The following is an 18,353-nucleotide window of genomic DNA, read 5'->3' as shown; positions in this document are numbered from 1 at the left end:
ATCCACTTCTTTGTTGCAGTCATTACTAAAGTGAGCATATAGCAAAGAAGATGTATGCACCATACAGAAAAAGAAAGCCACCACACAAAGGTGTCAGCATGCCCTCCATGGAACAACCGAACCACACAAACCTCAAGAATGATCAAATGTAAAATACAAAATTCCCTACTCCTGGACCAATGAGCACTGCTAATGGGAGTGAGAATAATGAAGGGGAAGATGCCAAGCAGAGCCAGCACTGACACCTTGCAAGAAATCATCATGGCCGGTGCTCAAAAGAAGGCCTAATGGAATTGGCAGGAAAGAGAATGCCCCACAGATTAAAAAAACAAACCCACCAACTGTAGAAGGAAACAGGTGTCAGGGGGCATTCCAGGCTAGGTCAATAAACAAGAGGCATCTAGAAGGTGACAGTGTGGACTATGAAGGGGCAAGATCCCAGCACTGATGCACAAAGGAAAAGAGCAAGTTTCTGTCGGAGGAAGGTTAAAGGACAAGTATTACAAGTCCCTGCAAAAGAGTAAGAGTACAAAGGATCAAGATGAAGAACATCCCAGACCACAGCACAATACCATCTCAACAGGGACAATGGTGGGAATAGGTCAGGACGCAAGCAAGACCAGTACCCTGACACTGAGAGGCAAAGAGACATATCTCACCATCTGAGATGGAAGGAAAGGAACCAAAAATAACTGAGACAGGGAATCAGTTAGAGCACCCAACCGGACACAAAGAGACGCTGCATTAGAGAAATGCACTGGCAAATCAGGATGATTCAACTAACAGTCACCAGAGCAAATATAAGACTCAGTGAACAAGAGGAAGGGTAAGGAAGAAAGGAGGCATGACCCACCAGCTCAAAAACAGATAGTGAAGGCCCCTCATAAAATGACCCAAGGAAGGGGTGCTGAAATACCAGCTGTTAGAAATGGGTTCTCTAGTTGTCAGTTTGCACTCTGTCCAAGCAGGGACCCTCACTCTAGTCAGGGTAATGGGTATTGGAGAAACACACTTGGATAACCTCCGTATACACCCTTGGTAGCTTGGCACACACAGTCAGGCTTCTTTCAGAAGCAATGTGTAAAGTACACACACAGTAATACAGTGAAAAAAATACAAAATGGTTACAACAACAGGTTAGAAAAATAGATAATATTTATCTAAATAAAACAAGACCAAAATGACAAAAATCCAACATAACCAAGTAAAGCTATAAATTTACAAATGAATAAGAGTCTTACTCCATAGAAAACAATGGAAATGTTGTTACACAAAGTATCTGGTTTGCGTCAAAAATAAAGGTGCCCGGGCGAGCGTGCGTCAGAATAGTCAGGAATGCATTGATTCCTTACTTCCAAGTGAGGCTGTGCATCGTTTCTTCTCTGGTTGGGTCGACGATGCTTTGTTTTTCTTGCTCGCAAGAGAGGGATGCATTTATTTGTGGGCAGTGCACCCCGAATCCGAGCAGGTTCACAATGACTTTGACGCCCAGGTATGATGTGTGAGAAATCCAGTCACACAGTGTTAGAAAACCATGCTGCATGGGGTTTGCATCATTATCAGCAGCCGCAAGCAGGTGTTGTGTCGTTTCTCCAGCTGTGATGCATTGATCTCCCAGCCACGATGCAGGTTGAGCATCGATTTCAGCTGCGAAGCGGGTAGTGCGTCATTTATCTGCTGCATTGCAGGTGGTGTTTTGAAATTTCCCTGCACGGTGTTCTGTGCGTGGATTTCAGCTCTTGTTCTGCCAACTTCACCTTTCAAGGGCCCAGGGACGGGATATGGCACCACGTGCAGGGCAAGAGTCTCAGCAGAGAGTCCAGGTGCTGGCAGAGGAAATCTTTGATGGCGCTGAGGCTTCAAAACAGGAGGCAAGCTCAGTTCAAGCAGGAATGCACAACAAAGTCCAGTCTTTGTCCCTTTTTACAGGCCGAAGCAGCACCTGCAGGATAGCCCAACAAAGCACAGACACAGGCAGGGGATGCACTTCTCCTCAGCTCTTAAGCTCTTCTCCTTGGCAGAGGTTCCTCTTGGTTCCAGAAGTGATCTAAAGTTTGGGGTGTTGGGTCCACAACGTATACCCCTTTCTGCCTTTGAAGTAGGCAAACTTCAAAGGAAAGTCTCTCTTGTTCACAAAATCCTGCCTTGCCCAGACACATAGCAGGGGGTTGGAGACTACATTGTGTGAGGGCAGGCACAGCCCACTCTGGTGTAAGTGACCACTCCTACATCCACTCTAGCTCAGATGGCTCATCAGGATATGCAGGCTGCACCCCAACTCCCTTTGTTTCACTGTCTAGAGGAGATTCAGAAATAACCCAACTGTCAGTCTGACACGGACAGGGAATCCACAAACTGGCAGAGTCACAGAATGGTTTAAGCAAGAAAATGGCTACTTTCCAAAAGTGGCATTTTCAAACTAACAATCTAAAAACCAACTTCAGTAAAAGATGTATGTTGAAATTGTGAATTCAGAGACACAAAACTCCAAATGTCTATCTGCTCTCAAAAAGAATCTGGACTTCAAGAATTTTTAAAGGCAGCCCCATGTTAACCTTTGAGATAGATAGGACTTGCAACAGTGAAAACCAAATTTGGTAGTATTACACAGTTAGGGCATGTAAAACACATCAGTGCATGTCCCACCTTTAACATACACTGCACCCTGCCCATGCGGCTACCTAGAGCCTACCTTAGGGGTGCCTTACATGTATAAAAATGGAAGGTGTTGGCCTGGCAAGTGGGGCACTTGCCAAGTCAAATTGTCAGTTTAAAACTGCACACACAGACACTGCAGGGGCAGATCTAAGCCATGTTTACAGGGCTACTAATGTGGGTGGCACAACCAGTGCTGCAAGCCCACTAGTAGCATTTGATTTACAGGTCCTAGGCACCTCTAGTACACTTTAATAGGGACTTACTAGTAAATCAAATATGCCAATCATGGCCAATTACACGTACACTTTACACAGAAGCACTTGTACTTTGGCCCTGGTCAGCAGTGGTAAAGTGCCAAGAGTACCAAAAACAGCAAAAACAGAATCCAGTACACAGTCAAAACATGGGAAGCAGAGGCAAAAAAGACAGAGGAGACCATGCCAAGGATGCCAGGTTTAACATCAGCACAACGTAGCAAAAACACTCTGGAATGACAAGAACCCCTAGGAATAGGATGAGTCTTGGGATCTACTAGCCTCAAAGAGAATCCACCCAGAAGGAAACAGCCCAGCGAGCTGAAGTCAAATCATACAAATGAGAGAGAAACCACTACTTATCAACCTCCCACAAATGAGGGCACAAAAGGACTCCATCACTCTTGAAATGCAGCATTGACAGGAAGGACAAATCTATCTTGAAGAATGAATAGGAAACCTAAAGCCAGATTCCTGTAGCCACCAACAACTTGGAGCCATCCTTAAGGGTGAAATAGCATCCACGCGCTGCAGTGAAAGCACCCAGAACCTTGTCCTAACCTGTCCCTTTTGTGTGTGCTACATTTTCTACACTGCAAGCCCTTAGTGTGATCCAGCTGCTCCTGTTGTTGCCATCATTCCACATCTCTGTGTGCCCCCCAGCCTGCAGCATTCGCTAAGGCAAAAGATCTGGCTTGTAAATTAAAAAGCAAGTCAGACCTATCAACCTTGCCAATATTTTATTTAAAAAAAACATTTGAGAAGTTCACAAGCTTTTGGAGAGGTTAATATTAAAAATAAAATGTGCCTGCCGATTAGTGGGGCCTTTGTGTTTTATGTTTGTAAGCATTATGAGGAAATAATTCCTGAGTGTCCAGTGCGCACGAACAAGGTGTTTTGCTTGGTCGCTGAGGTTCTATTGCCCACACATGTCTTGTTTGGCATTTGTGAACTTTTTTATAATTAAAAATACATGTGCACTGGATTATTGCGTTTCACTTTAGATCTTCAAAAATGACGAACCAATTTTCAATAAGTGAAGAAAAGATACTGAATGACCAAAAGACTGTTGTGCCATAAACATTTGGTAAACATTGTTTAACAGTTTTGATGTGCTCAGCTCACAAATATTTCTTATGGGAAACCCTTTTTTAAAAGGGAGTAAAAAACTACTAATTTTGGATCCCACTCCCACCAAATAATGTTTGGACGGTGTAACTGATCGGCACCAAAATTGGCATGCTTTACGAAAGCCTCCACATTTGGTACAGATTAGTTTGAGTTTGCAACGACATTGCAGATTTGCTGAAAAAATTCTTTAAAAAACAAGTGCGCTTGTTTTTTAGAAGCTCCTGTGTGGGCCAGGTCCTGGGGGCATCCATAATTTATATGGGGCGGTGCACAGCCCCCCCAGCAGCCTAGGGACTGCTATCTCCCTGGGACTTGAAAAAACATCAAACCCAGGGTGGCAACCTGACCCCCCCCCCCTCTGGCCCGGGGACTGCCACCTCCCTGAGGCAGTTTTACAAATTAATGCCGGGGCACCGGGCCCACCACTGCCCCAAGGACCGTCAAACAATACCCTTTCAGGCCAAACAATACACTTTCAGGCTTAGAGTGGTGCATATATTTTGCTAAAAAAGTTTAGGTGAAGAGCAGATCCTCTACAGAGCACCTTACATCACCAGCGACACACTGAAACTGCTCACCTCAAATGTCTGTTTTTTTTAATCAATTTTCTTTTTTTAAGCATAGGCTTAGCACAGTGCCACCCACACCAAGCTAGAAAGGGACAAAGTATTTTCCTAGTTCTACAGCAAAGTCTTTAACCTCCCCCACCCCCCCGGTGCTGAGCCCTTTTTTGGCTATTTGGGGTAGTTTGCGCTAAGGCCTTCATAACATTTTGTTCACATAAGCTATCCACGCCAAATTTGTGTCCTTTTTTTCCAACATCCTAGGGATTCTAAAGGTACCCAGAGTTTCTGGGTTCCCCTGAAGGAGACCAAGAAATTAGCCAAAATACATCTAAAATTTCGTTTTTTGCAAAAAAATGGGAAAAAAGGGCTGCCAAAGAGGGCTTGTGGTTTTTCCCCTGAAAATGGTACCAAGAAAGGGTCTGCGGTGCTAAAATCACCATCTTCCCAGCTTTCAGGAACAGGCAGAGTTGAATCAGAAAACCGCATTTTTCAACACAATATTGGCATTTCACTGGGACATACTTCATTTTTCTATTTTTGGTGCTTTCAGCCTCCTTTCAGTTAGTGACAGGAATGGGAGTGAAACCAATACTGGATATCGGAAAGCTAAGCATTTCAGAAAAGTAGACGGAATTCTGAATTCAGCAAGGGGTCATTTGTGTAGATCCTACAAGGTTTTCCGACAGAAAATAACAGCTGAAATAAAAAAAAAAATTGAAATTGAGCTGAAAAAAACAGCCATTTTTGTCCACGTTTCACTCTATAACTTTTTCTTGCAATGTCACATTTTTTAAAGCAGTATACCCTTACGTGTGCTGGACTCTTCTGGTTGCAGAGATATATAGGGCTTGTAGGTTTATCAAGATCCCTAGGTACCCAGAGCCAATAAATGAGCCGCATCTTGCAATGGGTTTCAATTCTATTCGGGTATACAGTAATTCATTTGCTGAAATATAAAGAGTGAAAAATAGGTATCATTAAAACCTTTGTATTTCCAAAATGGCCACAAGATAAGGTTTGAGAAGCAGAGGTTATTTGCACATCTCTGAATTCCGAGGTGCCCATACTAGCATGTGCATTACAGGCCATATCTCAAATAGACGTCTTTTTTACACGCTGTCTTACATTTGGAAGGAAAAAATGTAGAGAAAGACAACAGGCAAGAACACTTGGTGTGCTATTCTGTGTTCCCCCAAGTCTCCCGATAAAAATGGTACCTCACTTGCGTGGGTAGGCCTAATGCTCGCGACAGGGAAGGCAATATGGACACATCACATTTTTACACTGAAATCGGACATGTTTTTTGCAAAGTGCCTACCTGTAGATTTTGGCCCTTAGCTCAGCCGGCACCTAGGGAAACGTACCAAACCTGCACATTTATGAAAACTAGACACCTAGGGGAATCCAGGATGGGCTGACTTGTAGGGCTCTCACCAGGTTCTGTTACCCAGAATCCTTTGCAAACCTCAAAATGTGGCCAAAAAAACACTTTTTCCTCACATTTTGGTGACAGAAAGTTCTGGAATTTGAGAGGAGCCACAAATTTCCTTCTACCCAGCACTCCCCCAAGTCTCCCGATAAAAATGGTACCTCACTTGTGTGGGTAGGCCTAGTACCCGCAACAGGAATAGATCACACAACGGTCAATGTTGGTCCTTACTTGAGGCAACTGTTGAGTCTGGGGTGATCCATTCCTGATGCAGGCACTAGGTATAGGCGCTCAAGTGGGGTACTGTTTTTATCAGGACAGGTGAGGAATCACTGGGTGGTAGGAATTCTGTGGATCCCAGCATATTTCTGTAGTTTGTGTGACAGAAATGCAAGAAAAATTGAGGTTTTATTAATAATTTCAGCTTTGCACGGTATTCTGGGTAAGAAAACTTTGGGGAATCTGCACAAGTCACACCTCTGTGGACTAACCCGGATGTCTAGCTTCCAGAAATGTTTGGGTTTAGTATGTTTCCCTATATGGCCACCGAACCCAGGACCAAAAACACAGGTGCCTGCCTTACAACACCAGTTTGTTTTGTAATAGATAATTCTGGTGTCTCCATAATACAATTTGGGCTGTGGAATTTGGGGCTGAACTAAATTGGGGAGCTCCCAAGAGAGCACTCTCTCTCTGTTCTTGCCACCGCATTTACCTGCTCTCTGGGTTGGGCTAACCCACTATTGTCCCGTTGAATAGACTATGCTTGCGAAGGGCAGCAGGACTGTCCTCATCACCTCCCTCATAATTTACTGGAAGAGGAGTTATCCAATGGGACTTCTCCAACTGAAAAATCACTCCCAGAGTCTGTGCCACTGTCCTATCCCTCCGATGCTGTCTCAGTATCTGGTGTCTCAGTCTCTGATCCTATGTAAGAGATGCCCTCTATAACCCGAGTGACGACATCAGCAGAAGTCATCCAGCAAGATGCCATCTCTGCTATTAGCTAAACTGTTGCTCTAAAACACTAGCCCACATAGACAGTCACACAATTGCTGGTGTGTGTGTGATACGTGCAACAGTAGAGGCCACCTTACCTGCGCTTCGTCCCTCAATCAGCACGTTCTTTTAAGACACTCAAAAAACACCTTGTCACATACCATTCGTCACAGTCTTTAGCACCTCCTGCGCCCAGCCCAACAATCATTATTGGTGCTCCCACTCCTATGTCCTCCTCTTCGGATTCACTCATTACCATCCAACAAAAGTGCCTTTCACCTCCCCATAGCCGCCCCCATCCCGCACATACATTTCATTTGTATTATAGCGCAGGAAATGGCTGACTTTACTAATGTACTCAGCTATTTACATAAAATACAGATTTGCTCTTTGCAGTAGGCGTGTAAACCTTCGGCGCTTCTTTATGGCACTAAAACTGCCACTAGACAAAAGTCTGATCCTTTTGTAGCAGAAACATAATCACAAGACTTACTTGACTTTTTTTATTGCTGCCTAAAAGCTACAGGAGAAATGCGTCCATTTAAGTATGTGCATTGCTTTGAATACGCAAGCTACAACTGCAAGACAACTGGTGGCAAATATATATCTATATTTACACGCATATATATATATATATATATATATATATATATATATATATATATATATAAATATACATATATATCACTTTTATTTGTGGGTCTAGTTTTCCTGGGGGCCGATCACTGCCCCCAGGGAAACCACACATGCATTGACAAAAGTGATCTCTCTCTCTCTCTCTATATATATATATATATATATATATATATATATATATATATATATATATATATAGATCTATCTCTATCTACATGGATATATCTATAGATAGATCTATATATATATATATATATATATATATATATATATATATATATATCTATAGATATATCCATGTAGATAGATATATCTATCTACATAGATAGATATATCTATATATATATGTAGATCTATATATATATATATAGATCTATATTTTTTTTAGTAGTTGTATGGGTTCCTTGGGGGCCAAAATGGACCCAAAGGAAACCCTACAACTACAAAAAAAAAGTATTGCCCCCACAGGTGGTCGACCTGTCCACAGGCGACCCCCTGTCAAATTCTTTATTTATTAGTTTTTTTTTTTTTAAATTAACCCGGGGGGGGGGGGTGTGATAGAGCGCGATCGCACCCCTCCAGGGGACACCTACCTCAATATAAAAAAAATATGCCCCCGGGGGTGGCCTGTTTTCCAAGGGGGCTGACCCCCCCAAGTGAAATCCCTGGTGTCTAGTGGCATTTCCTGGCGAGGGCCAGGAAACGCGTTCAGGAAGGCCTCGTATGAAAGGGGAGAGTCTCCCCTTTCATACGAGGCCTTCCCAAATGTGGGGAAGGCAGTTTGTGGCCGTTTTCCCCATCGTAGCAGCAAGCAGACTTACGGCCGCTTCCTGCTCCGAAGGGGAAAACAACAATGTGACGTCAGCGCGGCGCCAGGTGGCTGGGGGGCAGGGGGAAACACGGAAGAGTTTAAAAAAATATATAAAAAAGGATTTTCTAACCCCCTTCCTGGTGTCAGCCACAGGTCGTGACCCGCACCAGGGAATTAGTGCAGGCGTTGGCCAGTGGCCGACACCCGCATCAAAGGGATTAAGCACAGGATTAGCACAGTGCCATCCATTCGAAGATGTAAAATAACAAAAGACATTTACCTCTCCAGGCACAGTATTACAGCTTAGAATTGGTAAAATACCATTGAAGCCAACCTGGAATAAGTGAAAGCAATCTCTACATATTTTGCTATCATTATAGCTCTTCAGAGAGGTTTAGCTTTGTCCAGACCAAAGTGAGCACCTAGCATAAGTCAAAGCAATACCGTTACTTTTTCAGGCTTAGAGTGCTGCAAAATATATGCAAAAAAAGCAGAGAACTCTGTAGTTCAAGAGTGTAGGTGGAGAGCAGCTCTTGTATACAACACCCTATAGCACCAGTGACGCTCTGGTGTTGTAGTGTGCTGGCAAACGTTTGCTAGAAAAACAGACATTTGAGGTGAACAGATTCAGAGTGTAGCTTGCAATGTTTGCACATATATATATATATATATATATATATATATATATATATATATATATATAAACATTTCAGGATCTATATCATCAATGTACATATATGTGGATTTAAATATAGTAAATAGTTATTTCCCTATATAAATATAATTAACTTCATGTTACTTTTGTAGCCGTTATTTTATTGCACCATATTTAGGTGTCGATAATACAGTACTATAATGTGTGGATTGTGATGTGGTGTGAATGCTTGTTTATATGTTTGTGCATGTGTGTGTATGTGTGTTTCTTCAGCCCTAACCCTGGTGCTTTAGTTAGAACAGGAGAAGCCAACAGAGCTGTTAAGCATGTTGGGTGGAAGAGGAGGTGGTATTAGAGGTTGCTGTGGCTCTGACATATAATAGAAAGGTCTAATGTCGACCTTTCAATATTGTTCAAAGGAAACTATGGTAAAGCTGCTGAAGTCATCACAAAAGCTCCCAAGAAAGGCGAGAAAGCAGAGGTTGATGAAGACAGACAGGCATTACTGGAAGCAGGTTCTGAAGACGAGCTGGATGTGGAAATTATGCCTTTGACTACAGCAATGCAGGACAAATCAGTGACCCCTGGCAAACGACCTGAGCCCACTGAGTATGACAGGTGAGGATTATCAAATTGATTGCAGTGTCATTTAAGGTTTTTAACTACACGATGTGTTCATGCACTACTTTACAAGGTCGCCTAGCCCTTCTTTAAGTAACATTATGCAAGAACAATACTCAAGGCGAAGCTGGCATTTCCACATTCAGAGTAGAAGAGCTTTTTTCTTTGAAGATTTCAAGCGAAGCTGTGACATGTCATAATATACAGGTGTTATTTTATATGTGACTTTATGTATCTATTTATAATATTGTACAGCAAGTCCAAACCAGTAAAAGCAACTAGAGCACTTTAAATGGTCTAAGAGGAGTATAAACCACACTAATGTTTGGAGAGTATAAAAGGTGGTACTGAAAGTGGTATTCCAACCTGAAGGAAAAGAGATTGGATGAAGCAGGTATTTAGCATTAAGCTATCTGGCTGACAAATAGAAAACATATGGTCATAGTCCCTTATTTTGTGGTGGGCTATTTCAACCAGAGTGATAACTCCTGATGAAAAGACACAATTTCCCATTACAAGTGTGCCAGTGCGACTTGCTGCAGGGCAAGGAAAGCGGGCAGCACCATTGCCCGATCCCACTCTACCCCCTGACACCGATAATGTGTCCCCTGGACAGGCACAAGTGTTCCCTTAAACATTGCCATCACACCCCATGCCTCTACCCCCCAGTGTGAGTTTTGCAGACTATTTCCACCTGGAATGGTGAAAAACTGTGAACAACTGGCTGATAAAGCATCCAGTGTATGTGCTCTGATCCCTAAAACATGTCAAAATTGGCTTAAAACCTGATTGGCACATTTAACTTTCTTATAAGGGATTTTCAGAGTGAAGGACTCAGTTGGGCAGTAGAGCAGACAGGCACCCTTGAAAAGGTGGGTAAGGTTACCCCCGGGAACAAATGTGGCATCCTCAGGCACCATCCTTAGAACTCTTCCTGGACCTAAGCAAGACAAGAAGAGGAAGGTGCCTGCTGACTGTGATCTGATAGCAGCCCTAAAGGACTGGACCTGCTCACTTTCCTACTCAGGACAAAGAAGTGGTCTTCAAGGGTCAGTTGGCTCGGCTACAGGGTGGGTACAGGGACACAACAAGCTGCAAGAAAACTGTTCCTTGCTTTAGCCAGCTGAACAGTGGCAACTAGACCAGTGCTGGAATTTACGTTTGGACTTTGACTGACACCCTTCACATTTCTCAGTGCCCCCTCCTGAGGTCTTGGAGGCCTTAGAAGTGAACTCCTGTGACCGACTGAGCACTGGAAGAAAGTATGGAAAATGGATGCAAACTTTTCCCCAGAGCTTTAGGGGGCCCTTTGGAAAAAGTACCCAACTGGCATTTCCATGGCCTTAGATTGAATATCAGCTTAGTTCCACTTAAGGCTCCCAGCACCTCAGAAAAATTGACTGTCATATGTTGTGCTGGAACTTAGAAACTTTTCAATGAGAAATCTCCAAAGTTCCAGCAGGACCAACCTACTTCAAGTATCTGGATTTCAGTTCCATGGCATGGCAACAATTTCAGCTGTGATCCACTTGGAGTGAAAAATGTATTCTCAAAAAGCGACAAAGTCCCATTCTGCATTTGGACTTTGATTTTTCGTTTAACTTATTGAGTTACAGACCTTCACCAGAACCGATCTACTGTTATGTCCAACGAGGGTTCGATGGTGGTTGGCTTTAAATCAGGCCTTCATCCTGATCTACTTTTTTCTACAGTCTATCATTCACACACAATGCTTTTTGGTGTTATATTCACTTATATATTTTAGAAAAAAATCATCTCTCTAATTCCTGTTATTGGGTTTTTGTCATTTCTGACTTCTTTTATTCATAAATCTTTCCTCTTTATTTCAAAATTGGTTAATGAGGTTTATTGTGTTTTGTGTGACTTTTTCTTCTGTGCATACACTGCTTAAATACTTTGCACGTTGCTGTGATTTATGCCTGACTGCTATGTGTCACGTTATCAGGAATTGAGCACAGTTTTAATATATTTAATTTATATGGCATCTAGCAGGCAAATGCCTTTTCCTTTGAGGAGGATACTTGTAACATCCCAATTAATAATCTACTTTTCCTGAATTAATATAGCATAATACTCGTTGGTATAGAAATTGTATAAATCAGCTTTACATAACTATGACTTGCTTCAAAAATATACTTATATGTTTGATGCTTTGTGACTGTTTGATTTGATGACAGGTTTGGCATTTACAGATCTCTCCACAAACACCTTTTTTGTTTTGACGTAGGGATGTGGCACTAGTCAAAAACAATGGAGTGTTATCTTTCAGGAAGAGTTTAATGGACATGTATCCTTATTTTGCGGAAACAGTCCTCTGCATTGAGATAAGCAAGGAGGATCTATCCTGCTACATGCAAATTCAACCTTCACTAGATGTAGCATTTATTAGTCAGTGGTTGGGCTTTAGTGGCATCAGAGCAGATATGATGAAACCCTCTCCTGGGCTTGAGAACAAATTAAAACATTGGTGATGATGTTCTATTTTAACAGGATCGTTGCTGATGGGAACACTCTTCCCAATATGTTTTCAGTATAACTGAACTCTGCCCTGAAGTAGCATCGGGGGCGTGATCCACTGCCAAAAGTCAACTGAGCTCCATGAGTGCGTTCGCCTTCTCTACTCCCAAGCAGCTTTCTGACCAGGCACAGGTTTCACCTTTTGCTGCCGTTGTGGAGCTTTCCTTGTGTGCACTGGCTTCAAGCTGATTTCTGCTGTTTTTTATGCAGGCGGCTCTAAACAAACCAGAACGTGTCCTCTCTTACTGCCTGTGGCCTGCGAAGAAGAGTAGTCCATAGGCCCTGCTGCAAAATTTACTGTGACTATTTAATATGTGAGTGAAACCTCTAAACAGGCTGTGCCTGTTTGGTGAGGGGAGCTTGCACTGCTGTCACCTGTATTGTACCTTTTTTTATGTCTGCCTAAAACAGCATATGCACTATCTGTTGTGAGACAATTTGTTATCTTACATTGAACTAAGAGCCCGTCTATTGTTTACCTTTGGTTTGCCTCATTGCCACTCTATTTTGCTTCTTACTTGATGTCTTGTGTGGAGTTTACTTCCTCATCATGAGTTTGTCCCGCCACTGGAACATAACTGTGTCACAACACTGCTCATTTTTTATATACTATATGTTTCTTTTTATTTAGACATTCAACAACAGTACATGTTTTCCAGCTGTCTCCCTCGTCAGTTTCCCTGCTCCCCGTCTCTATTATTCTGTCTCGCTGTGTGCTTCTGATAGAGCGGTCCGTACTAATAATTTACCTGTATTCAGACGCTCTTTAGGCCGATGAATCTTTTGACTAAGTGGAACTCTCCGTACTCTATATCGGTCAATTGCATCAAATCAATAATCAATAACGAACATAAGCAATACCCTGTTCAACATAACACTTAACAATTAGTCCAGAATACATTTCGGCGAACCCTGACCTTTCAGTCAGGAAGAACCACACCAGTTTATTCAAAGTTAGTGAATTTATTTCCCTATATTAACAAAGCTAGCACAATATAAATGTGTCTCAACACCAAATGATAAACGTAAATGAACATTAATAGCTGTCCATAACGGCGAAACAAGTGCAATCTATGCAGCATTTGAATCACAAGGCATTCGATAATAGCAATGCAAATCACTAATACGATAATCTGTAATGAGCTAATTGCATCGTGCAACAAAAGGAATCCTCATCTAACCTCAAATTAGCATCGGCATGTGGAACTTCATGCAAAAACAATTTAGCAACATTAATTTAGAAAACTCCTAGCTAGGGATCTTATCGAAATCAGCAGTTGGTTACCTAAAGGAAACACAATGCAATTGTACAATTTCCTTTCATATTTACCAATTACGATCAGCATACAAGGAAGTCTTCGTCTCACAGGTACCGTTTCTCGATCAGCATGGGTACCGTTTCGATCAGCATGGGACGGGGCTAAGGGGCAGGGGTGTACGGGGCAATTGCCTCACGGCGGCAAGGAAAAACTACTACTTCATGTGAGGGATCAAAGTTAAAGTCTCTAGGGCAAGAATCATTTAAAGTCTCTTTCTCTCGATTAGAGAAAGCATCAAAGTCTCTTTCAAAATGGCGTCGCAGCAAAGTGGGCCATAATAGCTACGAAGTCTGCAAAATGGCGGGATGTCCAATAATGACTGTAATGATCTCCGGGTAATGGCCTAATTTCTTCTCGTGCACCTGGTTTTTATAGACAACAGTTCAAATCCAGTAGGGTCTTCCATTGGAGGGTTCATAGGTTAGCTTCAAATTGTCCAATCAAAAACGACAGTTCTCAAGCTTTTACTTAAGCATACATTATCCTTGGAGATGGGTACGCAAGTTGCAACATTTTATACCAATTAACTCACTTTCAGAGCTTCCATTGTCCGCACCTGCAGATCGACCTTGGAGTAAAGAGAAAATATGCCAGGCTGGCACGAAACTTTAAGATAAGCATGTGAACGATCTCAGTGGAAAAGTACAGCTTCAAGCAAAAATACACGTTTAATAGCACATTGGAAAAATACGAGCATCTAAACCATGAGACCAGGCAACTAGGCCAAAGCCTCCACTAAAGTTATGCTAAGCTAAAGCATTTCAAACAAGCAAATCGTAGCACACGTTTATGATTATGTCGGATTAGTGCAATTCTAATACACCACGTTATATAAAGCACGCTTATAAATGTTGGCAAACTACTCTGAGGGCACATTTTGTCCCCGTACAATCTTTATTAGTTCGGTTAAAGTCACACATGATTATTTCAGTACTACGTTTAAAAGCGCTAATAAATGAAAACCTTCATTTTCTGCTTCATCAATCCCTCCTCTGATGACTACTTGTCATCACACCAAACCATGCCCACAAATTTTATTCCATTAAAATTCTGTCAGTTCTCTTTTCCTTTTAGTTCCCCTAGTTTTCTCTTTGTATTCTTCTGCCATTCTTTTCATAATTTTCTCTTCTTTTCTTCTCTTAATTCTTTCCATAATCATTATTATTCCCCTTTTTATTCCCCAAATTCCAAATATGCAAATTATCACTATCAAAATTCCCTCTATTATTTTTAGCAATATTCCATTCCAAATTCCCCCAATCCAATGTCCCACTGAAGCAAGTCCTTTTCCAACCTTCTCCCACACTCCTGGTTCTTTCAGTTCCTTCAAATCTGCACTTTCTTTTGTTAGATTAGCAAGCATAGTTTTAATTTTCACACTATTGTCAGGAATATATGTACAACAGTGTCGTGCACCAAGCATTTTGCAAACGCCACCATCCTTTGCTAAAAGAATGTCTAAAGCAAGCCTATTTTGAAGAGTCATAGCTCTTTCCGCTGCAAGTTCAGCATCTATCAGGATTATAGCACCTGAAAACTTCGTCAACATGTTATCCACTATAATAGACAATTTTCTTATTTTGATGGAATTCAGCACAACTCCCAATGAAGGAATCATGGCTCCAAATATATCTCCTACCACAGCAGCTGCGGTCTCTCTTTTCTGGATACGATGGGATCCAGATGTCTTTTGAATCATCAATAGGTCATCCAGTTGATAAACCTTTGGGAACACTATACCCAAATAACATCTCCCCCACCATCCCTTTGGAAGACGATAATAGGCATTATACCCAAAAATGTAATATACACCTGGAATGACAGGGTCAAGTCCGTCCATCATGAATGTCCATTTGGCCTTAAAGATAAACGTATGTTTACACTCACTCGCTCCTACGAAAATGTTGTCATAATAAGATTCACCTCGATATATACAAAATTTCCCTACATGCCAAGCATCTAAAGCTATTCTCCCTTGTGTTTTTATTGCAGCAAAATCATAGTTATCTACTGAAGCCCTCTTATGTAGCTCCTTTTCTAATTTCGCATTCATTTGTGCCCTTCTATCATCTGTGCGATCTAAAAAGCTTATCTCTACTGCAGAGAGCGAGCAGGTAAGATTTTCCCTATGAGCGTGAGCCGTTTCAAAAGGTTGCATTGGCTCGAAAAATTCCCTCATTATCTTAGCATCCCAATCTTTAGCAATCTGGCTTAGCTGCGCTATTATAGGAACATATGCAAAGGTAACATCATAATTTGAGTAAAAATACTGTATGTTAGTTTGACCATAAAATCTCGACATTACTATACTACATGTAATCCCGTATGTAAGAGGCATGTGGTGATATGTCACCCCTTCCTTCACTGATGTCGGTATCTGTGTACACACATAACAATCTTTCGCATCCATTGTCTCAACATATTCTGTTAGCAAGCGATAGAAAACGTTATATGAAAGTTCTTTCTTATCATGCAAGAGCCTCTCATCTAATTCTAGTCTTTTCAATGCGGTTAGTTCAGTGACAGTAACAGGAGCAAAAGTAGAAGCAGCAATTCTCTCATTCTCACCCTTTCCATGCATTCCAAGCACAATTGCCATTATTATTAGTACACATGCAATTATCAAGCCTATACACACATATTTACAATATTTCTTTCTATTGTTTTGCGTCATGATCTGTATAGAATCAGAGAGCTAGAAGCACCTATAAAAAACTATTTAGCAAATCAGTTACAAAGCTGAACGAGCGCAATGTTCACACAGTCTTCTTCAAGAGGCCAGTCACTTATCGGTTAGCAGCATTTGTCTCAATTCGGCAATAACTCAGTCTTTATCGGTTTAGCAAATGTCTCATCCGGTTTAGCAATGTCTCAGCTGGTTGTTTGTATCACGTTAGATTGTAGCAAGCAATATCATTTATCACCCTTTCAATCAACACTGTCCATAAAACTTTTCTTTTCTATCGGTATCTCTTCTTCTTCGTTCTCGATGCTTAGAGATACAAATTCGTCAGTCCAATCATCATTGACTACATATGCCCATTCAGGACCGGAATATCTCCTGTTTGGTATCCTTTACCTTTTCAATTTTGCTTCTCTTTTCGATTCTGCTTCGCTGGTACTTTCCTCTTTTGTCAAGTCCTTTTCTTCTCTTGAGGTTGGTACCACGACAGACACTTCCTTTCTTTTCTCTTTCACTTTTGGCCTTTCTCCGTCGTTCAAACCTTCTTCAGTCCTTTGTTTTACTGGTGATATACTTAGTCTTCTCTTCGCACCGTGTCCATTTGACGGACCTGCGACCTTTTCTGTAGAAGTTTGAACTGTTTCGTTCTGTTCTGCCTTGTCCCCTCCTTCTGGGGAATCGATCACGTTCTCTTTTTCTTTTTCTGTATCGTCTGCTTCTGGGAAAGCCCTCCTCTGATCAGGCTCTCCTGCTTTTTCACCTTCTTCGAGCCCTTCGTCACCGTTACTTTCGTCAGGCTCTGTATCACTTTCAGCTGCTTCAGGTTCCTTGTCACCTTCGGCTGCTTCAGGCTTTTTGCTACCCTCAGCTGCTTCAGGCTCTTTGTCACCTTCAGCTTCTTTGTCGCTGTCTGAACTTTCTCCTTGGTCTTCCCCAAGTGAGTTTGTCTCTTCGTCCTCCAATAATATCTCTCTCTCTCCTGCTTCTGCCTGTCCGCTTTCAGTTCGGTTTTGTTCTGTCTCAGCACTCAGCACTGTTTTATCAGGCACTGGCAGTTTTAGCGCTTCAACTTCCTCATCTGTGGGACACAACACCTTCTTTGTGTGACTGGCGTGAATCCAGTTGGGAACCCCCGCACACTTCACAGCGGTAGTTGTCGTCAGGATCACTTGGAAAGGGCCTTTCCAACGGGGTTCCAGACACGACTTTCTCACGTGCTTCTTTACCACGACCCAGTCACCTGCTTTCAGTGCGTGTCCTGGACCTTGGATCGGTGGCAAGGTGGTCGCTTCCACCTGGTGAGAGAAAGAGCGAACCACGTCAGCCAGACCCTTGCAGTAGTCTAACACCATATCATCTGTAATATTCAAAAGCGCGTTTGCGGGAACTGCAGGAAGTCTCATAGCCCTGCCCATGAGAATTTCGTGCGGAGACAATCCAGTCTTTCTATCAGGGGTGTTTCTCATTGACATTAGCACTAAGGGCAATGCGTCAGGCCATTTCAAGTTTGTTGATGCACATATTTTCGCCATTCTTGATTTCAGTGTACCATTCATCTGCTCCACCAATCCTGATGCTTCAGGGCGATAGCTACAATGCAGTTTTTGCTCAATGTTCAGCGCTTCGCAGAGTAACTTTATCACCTCGTTATTGAAGTGACTTCCCCTATCTGATTCTAAAGAGATCGGGAATCCGAAACGTGGTATTAACTCTCTCAACAATAGCTTTGCAACTGTAAGGCTGTCATTTCTACGTGTGGGGTATGTCTCAATCCAGTGACTAAAAATTCACACAATCACCAACACATACTTTAGACCTCCATGCACGGGCATCTCAATGAAGTCCATCTGCATACGACTAAAAGGCCCGCTTTCCCTACCAATGTGGCTCGCGTTCACAACTGTTCCCTTTCCTGGGTTCATCTGCTGGCAAGTGACACATCGATGGCAAACTGCTTCTGCAGCTTGACGAAATCTGGGGTTAAACCAATCAGTTTTGAACAATCTTATCATGGCATCTCTCCCTAGGTGAGCTTGCCCATGATAGAACCGCG

At 42.2% G+C, this 18,353-nt stretch overlaps 1 protein-coding gene across 2 annotated transcripts in view; it reads left to right on the top strand.

Annotated features, from left to right (window-relative positions):
• Positions 1-18,353, top strand: part of LOC138304105 (fer-1-like protein 4) — a 1,042,026-nt gene that overhangs the window by 512,853 nt on the left and 510,820 nt on the right. For both annotated transcript variants that reach the window (XM_069243852.1, XM_069243853.1), the window contains one exon: positions 9,559-9,757. In XM_069243852.1, the coding sequence (XP_069099953.1) occupies positions 9,559-9,757 (199 nt within the window). The remainder of the gene's footprint in view (positions 1-9,558; positions 9,758-18,353) is intronic.

The sequence above is a fragment of the Pleurodeles waltl genome, chromosome 7 (genome assembly GCF_031143425.1).
Source record: "Pleurodeles waltl isolate 20211129_DDA chromosome 7, aPleWal1.hap1.20221129, whole genome shotgun sequence".
NCBI lineage: Eukaryota > Metazoa > Chordata > Amphibia > Caudata > Salamandridae > Pleurodeles > Pleurodeles waltl.
The sequence above is the reverse complement of the archived record's forward strand: the minus strand, read 5'-3'. Positions and strand labels throughout refer to the sequence as shown.